The sequence below is a fragment of the Primulina eburnea genome, chromosome 10 (genome assembly GCF_022965805.1).
Source record: "Primulina eburnea isolate SZY01 chromosome 10, ASM2296580v1, whole genome shotgun sequence".
NCBI classification, from domain to species: domain Eukaryota; kingdom Viridiplantae; phylum Streptophyta; class Magnoliopsida; order Lamiales; family Gesneriaceae; genus Primulina; species Primulina eburnea.
Genome location: NC_133110.1, coordinates 36,290,767 through 36,299,005, shown reverse-complemented (window position 1 = coordinate 36,299,005; position 8,239 = coordinate 36,290,767). Strand labels below are relative to the sequence as shown.

Genomic DNA, 8,239 nt, shown 5'->3' with positions numbered 1-8,239 from the left:
CCAGGTGGCTGGACACATGGATGGCATGCAGAGTTCGGATCGACCGATCGTAGTTCGGATCATCCGAGACAGTTGGCTAGAGACGTGGAAGACATGCAGGATTCGGAACGTCCGAAGTGAGTTCGGAGCGTCCGAAGTGTGTCAGATCGGAGCGTCCGAAGTGGATCGGATCTTCCGATCATTGTCTATAAATAGAGACGCGAGGTCTCAGTTTAGAGTCATTCCTACGAGCTCTCAGTAGAAGTAGAAGTGTTAAGAGTCATTTCTATTGCAGATTCATCTTCACGACTGTAACAGCAATTCTACGACGAAAGGTATACTACATGCTTTGTTTTGGGGAATCACGACTCAAATGAGATCACATTTGAGTTTCCCAACCAAAATCACATACGAGTTTTATTGTTTATATCTTGATATAGGTATTATTATAGATTTGTTTATAGATCTTGTATGCAAATCTCGCTATGCTTTGTTTACAGATCATGTTACATTGCATTAGATGATTATTAGAACTTGTATTCAATTCTTATTATGCTTTGTTTACAGATCATGTTACATTGCATTAGATGATTATGCTTGTTTACAGATTTTGTATTCATGCATTAAGATAGGACAGTCTGGAGATCAGGCAGACTTCTAGACGTTCGGTTCTATCCCAGCTTAGGGGAAAATCACCCCCCTATTGTAGACGTGGATACAGATCAGGCCGAAGTCTAGGAATAAGACGTACCGTCACCCCGATTGGGAGGGTAGGTGATAGATCGTCTTATTCACACCGGGATCCCTAGAGTTTTAGTCGAGTCGCATCTAGACATGATTAGGCTCGCATTTCATGATTTTATATGAATGACATTCATATCAGCATGTTTCATGTTTTATAGTATTTATATGCATGTTCACATGTTTATACTGGGATGTGTTCTCACCGGTTTTCCGGCTGTTGTTATGTCTGTATGTGTGCATAACAACAGGTGGGGCAGGATTTGGGTCGAGACAGAGATGATCGTGTTAGCGTGGAGATCTCGGGCGTAGCAGATGGACCAGTAGTCGTCTTTTATTATGTACTGTCCTTTATTACTGGTTAGGGAAAACATACAGAACAATACATGTATTTGATGTTTGTATGTTGTATTTAAATAAAGAACTCATGCTGGTTTGTTTACATTAGATGTAATGTAAAAAGCAAAAATTTGACCCACGTTTTTAATAACAATCCATGTAATCCCAAGAAAAAGAATTAGAGCCCGGGTCCCCACAGGTTTAATCTTAACCGTTGCTCTTTTAGCGACGGTTTAACATTACCCGTCGCTATTGTAGCGACGGTTTAACATAAACGGTCGCTAATATTGCGACGGTTTATCCGCTCATCAAAATAAGCGACGGTGTCCAAAAAACCTCGCTTCTTTAGCAACGGTTTATAGACAACCGTCGCTATTGTAGCCACGGTTTTTTGAACAACTGTCGCTAATATAAGCGACAGTATTATAACCCGTCGCAATATAAGGCGACGGTTAATTCTAAATTGTCGCCGATCTAAATCGGCGACGGTTAAACGTAAACCGTCGCCGATCCAAATCGGCGGCGGTTAATAAATATGTTGTCGCTATTAGCGACGGTTTAAGATGTAACTGTCGCCAATAGCGACGGTTTACTCCTAGCCCGTCGTTATAATTCTATATATACCGAGGTTCGCGAACATTTTTCTTAATCGATTTTCGCCTATCTCTAGTAGTAACGAATCTCTATAAATTTTTCGGAGTTTCGGTTTTTAATTTTGTACTAACTATTTCGTATTTATTTTGTAGATTTGCTATTCGGTGTGATTTCTCAGCGTTATGTAGAATTGCATGTCATCGTGCAACATCAGGTTTTAAAGCTTTTTTTTTTTACAAAAAATTTAACATGATTTATGATTTTAATTTTTGCGAAGTAGTTTGTTTATCTGTGTAAATTTAATACATTAATTTTTGCGTAAATTTAATATCTTCGCGCACATCAGGTTCGATTTTTATGAAACACCGTCGCTATATTAAGCGACGGTTTTTTGTTTTACCACCGCTTATTATAGCGACGGTTTTTTAAAAACCGTCGCTATATTAAGCGACGGTAAACGACGTTCTTGTTTAATAATATCGTCGCTATAATATGCTACGGTTTGTAAACCGTCGTTTTATGAATGCGACGGTAACTTTTGTTACGGACGACCAAACCGTCGTTAAAACCGTCGCTTTAACCTTTTAGCGACGGTTTTGACCTTCGCTAATTTTTTTATTTTTATTTTTTGTAGTGTATTCTCTTTTTGTGTAGGCTAAACATTATTCTTAGAGGTTGTTTGGTATTTTATAAATTCTTACATTTTATAAATTGTTTTATAATTTTGTAAAATTTGATGTTTTATTTTAAATATATATATATATATATATATATATATATATATATATATATATATATATATATATATAGTCATATAATTTTAATATTTTTAAAAATAAATCTATTTTAAATTTATATTTAGAAAAAATTAAGTTTTTTGGTGAAAAAATATTTATTATTACTTTTAATGTGTGTATATAAAATATTGATTAAAAAACTATAGTTAACAATTTTAAAAATAAAATAATAATATTTTTGTTTTTAATATTTTAATATAAAAGATAAAACAAAATCATATTTTAAATTTGATTAAAAAACAAAATGATAAAATTAGAATTTAAATAGTTTGGATAAAATGGAGATTTAAGAAGATATATAAGAATATTTTGAAAAAAAGAAATTCAAAATAAAATATTTCTTTAAAAATGTGGGTATTCAATTTTTTTTAAATGCAACTTCTTTTAATCTGAAAATTACTACAAAATCTCCTCCTTTTTTCCCCATCGGCTGTTTATCCATACAAACTTGATATCGTGTTCAACACAAACTTTAAGACATCGAGGAAAATTCAGCAGAATATTATTAATATAGCAAAAAATGACAGTTTTCCGCAGGTTTGGTATTTGCTGTGCACATATATACCGGTGTGGCAAAAGTATACAACAATCACCTAGTATCACTCAACATAGAGACATTGTGAAACATCCTTACATCTCTCAACTAGTTAGTGAGTCAATCAATCCCTTGAAGATAACTCCATGTATGGTAGTTATCTCAAGCAAGAATCAAATTCTAGAGTATAATCCCAAGAATTAACTGATCGCCAGTTCACAAAATAAATTTATTTTATCATCATCATCGACTCGGTTTCGACCATCTAGCCACCTAGCAGAGAGAGAGAGCATCTCCTAATCAAGATCCAGGCTCTTTTTCATGGCTTCGTAAACCAGATATGTGATGCTGGCTGACGGTACGACTTTGAGAAGATTCGGAAAAATACCTTTATAGAATCCCCTAAAACCTTCAACCCGATATGTTCTCAAGAATACACCTGACATGCTACTGTCAGCGGCGCCTTTGGTGGCACGATAAGCTTGCATTCTGAAAAATAACTCTTATGAATTAATACAAACAAGGTACTACGTTTCTTTATGCATGGACAATAGTGGTTTCTATCACTAAATTTTTCGCCCATGGACAAAAGTGGCTGATGATTTGTGCTCATTACCTTGTTCTTACCACCTGTAGGGGGTAAACACAGGTTGCTCCAAGGGCTCCTGAAATCGTCCCACAACTGAGTTGCACAAGAGGGCCGGGTTCTGCATGATATTTAAATTATTAACTATTTCAGTGATCGTGATGCATATGAGGGAACGAAGACTTAACTTGGTCCAATCAAATAGAAAAGGAGAAGTAGCTAACACCATACCACCATCCTGAAGAATATATTTCCTGGACATGTCTTTCAAGGTCTCATAGGCAGCTAAGTCGATTCCAGCGTAAGGAATAATTCCAAGAAGAGACGGGATCAATCCTCTATATAAGGCTCGAGGTCCTTCCTGAATCCAAATATCTTTTGATAATTTCGCAATATTTGGAACAGTCCCACTTTCACAAACATAAGTTTGTAACCGAGTTTTGACGAGATCCATTGGGTAGATAGAGGTTTGTGCCACGGCTCCAGCCAACCCACCGGAAACAAGTCGACCCGCAGTTCCTACATCCCCGTTAGCATCTCCAATGACGGTCTTCAACTTTTCATAGGTGTAAAACTTGATGGCACTTTCAGGTGCAACCTTCAACACATTTATCCCATTACCCCGAAAAAAACCTAAGAGGCCACCATCCTTCCATATGTTTTGAATTGCAGGAACAATTGAAACACGTGTAGTCTGAACTTGTAAATTAACCTTAAGGCGATCAAGCGGTGCCGTTGCGGTACGAGAAGCGGCTCCAGCAACCCCTCCCGCGATCAAATACTTGGTGGCATCAACATGCTTGCTGATGCCTTCAGGAATTACAGCATGTTCACCAATATCTACAAGATATACCCTTTCCCAGTATCGATATATGTTTTCTATGGTAGCTTCATGTGGATAAAGCAGAAGAAAATCTCTCCACTCTTCAAAAGTTATAATTCCATTATTGTCCTTGTCAACATGCTCAACAAAACTGGCAAGTTCATCATCATCAAGTTCTATCCCTGCAAAAACAAGCTGCCATGGCTTATAAGATGAACCAATCCAAAAATATTGAGGAAAATCAGAACTATAAAAGGATTCATCAAAGAGGTGAAAACAAGACATCTCACAACCATAAAGAAAATTATCAGGACTTTATACGCTAAGCATGCAAAGAAACCAATAATAACTAAATAACAGAGTAAAAGGTTAACTAAGAAAACAGCATTAACCAACCAGCCACGAGATATAGACTAACTTTATCATTCAAAAACAACTAGCACAGCGACTACAACAGTGAGTTTAAAAAGGTCAAATTATAAACATATGAGGGAGATATTGGTCACTTTTTATAACAGTCAAAGGTGCCCTACATAACATTGAAAAAAAATGAAGAACCATTCTAAATTATATATAACTGAGCATAATTATTAAAAGCCCATAAGGCAGGCACCTAGGCTCAAAGCTCAGCCATGCTCAGCCCTTGCACCTCGATACAAGCAAAGGGCAGACCTTAACCATAAAGCTCAAGTCATGGTGCTCTTTTAGGGCTCAAGAACACCTTATTTGTAAGCTTAGTAAATCCAAAATGGAATGAAATATAATATATATTCGTATTGGCTTATAGACTAAAGTTTTAATTTTAATGTTGTTTTGCTAAGTATACATGATAAAATTCTCTACAAATACTCAGATTCTATAAAATCATTCCTTTTAGCACTCGACTTCAATATGCCACACGTCTTGCCTTGAACTTTGCGCCTAAACTCTGCGGTTATCTATGATCCTTAATGTGACTCACGCTTCCAGTAAATATGTGAAAAGGACTACAAGAGGGAAGATAGAATGTGAATTAGGAGAAATAATATAAATTGGAGAAGAGACTACCCCATGACATCAAAAAAATAATATTATCAGAGAATTGAATAATTTGTTTTTGTTAAGCTGTCACAAACAAATGGCATAAAATACTATCAAACATCAAGATAAATCTAAAAACTATAAACCATGTATATTTGACAATTAACTATGAACAGTGAATAAGTTATTTATCAGATCCAAGGGGCAAGAAAAATAGAAGAAGATCCAATGCATCTTTACAACTAAATTATATTCAAGAGCTTTTACAGTCATAGCATATGCCTCATCTCTAGAATTGCCATTACTCAGAAGGTTCTTACACAAGAATCCTAGTCTAAACAAGGTTCAAATAGTTACTATATGCCATATGAAGTTGATCATGGAAAAATAAACAATCTCTTCTTGCACACATATGCGCATTCATGAATCCATTCATTAATCATGATGCCAACTTACTTAGATTTTCCAATATCTGTACTTCAACTTCCAAAAACATAGGAAATCTGTATGTCCCGCCTTTACCATTGATTAACAGTTCTAACTTAAAAAACAGCATCCATTAATCAATTTATGTTTGAACTTATTATCCTTCAACAATATAAGAACCATGGATGCAGTGGCATAATATTTGTCTCCATCTTGGAGTACAATGACAGAAAATAATTTCCTCTGCTCTCTCATTAACATTGCATTCTTTCACCGTGTTTCTGAGTGTATCCAAGTATATTCATATGCAATTTCGAATGTATAAAAAACAAGAAAAACGCGATGGTGGTTTAGAGAAAACAAGTTCTGGCGAATGGATTTGCTAATTTAAACATGTTGGAAAGAGGGAACAGAGAAGAGATAAAAATACCACCAACACAGATAATTACAACATTAAACAAATCATAAAAATCTCTACGCATGTAATTCATCGTAAGAAATAAGAATACAGCTGCTTGTACTCCACATTGGAAATCAGAATGCACAAAAGATAGACTATCACATACATTCATTGAACAGAAGTCTTTCACAATTCAACTTTTACTCTTCAGAAATTCCATTTCAGTGAATTATAACATCTTCGGGGTTCATATGGAGGACAAAAAAAGAGAGAGATATATTCAAAGAAATTCTGCCAGAAAGCAATAAAAAATGGAAAGGAAAATGGCCTCCAGTGACACGTACTCCGATCAAACACAGGGGAAAGAAAAAGGTACTGAAATATCTTGTGTATTACCTGGATTTGAGAGAAAAGAGCTAGAAAAAATAGAAAAATTATATGAGCAAATGCAGATTAATACTATCTTATAGTTCGTGATAAAGGCTTGTTTCATTATGAACGCCCCAACAGAAGTATTTCTACAAATCTATGGTGCCAAGCTCCCAAAACAGGACAAGAAGATTTATGGTCAGCACAATACAAATTAGATCATGAGAAACTAAAAAAGCCAAATCTGCGTCAGTGCACTGCAAAAATATTTCTACATGGTGGACAAGACAACAAGGTAGCATATTATAATCCAAGATCATCTTGATTTGGTATTGTTCATGTTTTCTACAGCACAGTGAACGCCACAGAATTGATTCAAGCACAAACCTTCATGCGTTACAAATGAATTCAGTGTAGTTGAAGTGGCATTCTACAAGCAATGGGACTTCATCATTACTCTAATAGAAGGCATGCCTCTGCTCCTGTGACTGACATTTTTATGCAAAGATCACATTAAGAAGCGATGCATGCGTTCAACAAAGAGAATAGATGGGATGGATACACAAAATTCCCAGCACAGGATAACCATTCAGATCACTTTCAGTCAAGAGAAAAGTAACTTCACGAATTTTACATGCCATTGTAAATTAATTCAACTCTTTACTGTCACAAATCAAAAATACCAACCAGGAAATACAAATTCTCAAATGCAATCGATCATGTTTTTAAACGGGAAAGGGTACAAATACCAAAGTAGAGCCAATATATTTACCAGCCTTGACTAGAGCATCCCACAACTCCTCAGGTAGAATACATCCATTGTGCTCCACGTCAATCGCCTGAAAAATCATGTACAATTCCAGCTCCTTATCATCCATATACTTTCTAAACTCCTGATAATCAACCCTCCCATCCTGATTCGCATCGCAGACCTCGATCAGCTCCTTGGCGAACTTGTAATCCGCGGGGATTTGCATCGCCGAAAGCCCCTTCTCGATTTGCGCATAATCCAAATACCCCACATTATTCGTGTCGAAGAAACCGAACAAAGTCCGGATTCTCGAATCCCGCTCCTCCTTGGTCTCTCTCAAGGCGGACAGCACGTGATCCAGCGATACGGGCCCGGGTTTCGAGACCGGGTTGCAGGGCCCACGGCGGTTTTTCGAGTCCTTCTGCCCAGTATCCATTGTTGCCGCAGCTGATTCCTGCGAATTCGCATTCCTCGCCACTACTCCAGACATGAATAATCTCTACGAAAAGGAATTGGTACAGATGAAACAGAATCAAGGGGATTTTTCTCACTGCATGCTTCGAAAAATTACGGAGTTTTACAGATCTGTGGAGCGAGCTGGGGTGCCTGCGTGTTGTGTATATTGAAGTGAAGACTGGGTTTGATAATGGAGAAGGAAAGGGGAATATTTGGAAAGGATCTTCTCTTGTAGGAAGACCCGAGGAAGTGACCCGGACTGTCACTTGGAGCTCCGTTTTATGAAGAAGCGAATAGCATCAAAAACATGCGTACTTACTACGTGGACAGTTTGAATTCTCAAATATATGCTTTGTTTACAAAATCTCAAGTTTGTAGATGAAGTAGGTGTATAATGAGACGGTTTCACGAATCTTTATTTGT

General features: G+C 36.6%; 1 protein-coding gene across 1 annotated transcript; it reads right to left on the bottom strand.

Moving 5' to 3' along the window:
* Positions 1-2,932: 2,932 nt before the first annotated feature.
* LOC140803403 (calcium-dependent mitochondrial ATP-magnesium/phosphate carrier protein 2-like) lies at positions 2,933-8,111 on the bottom strand. Its single transcript, XM_073159270.1, has 4 exons — positions 7,382-8,111; positions 3,803-4,576; positions 3,602-3,692; positions 2,933-3,474 (listed from the first exon to the last, which is right to left on the bottom strand). Exons 1-4 carry the CDS (start codon positions 7,848-7,850, stop codon positions 3,282-3,284), a joined length of 1,527 nt encoding a protein of 508 aa, XP_073015371.1. The 5' UTR covers positions 7,851-8,111; the 3' UTR covers positions 2,933-3,281.
* Positions 8,112-8,239: the final 128 nt, after the last annotated feature.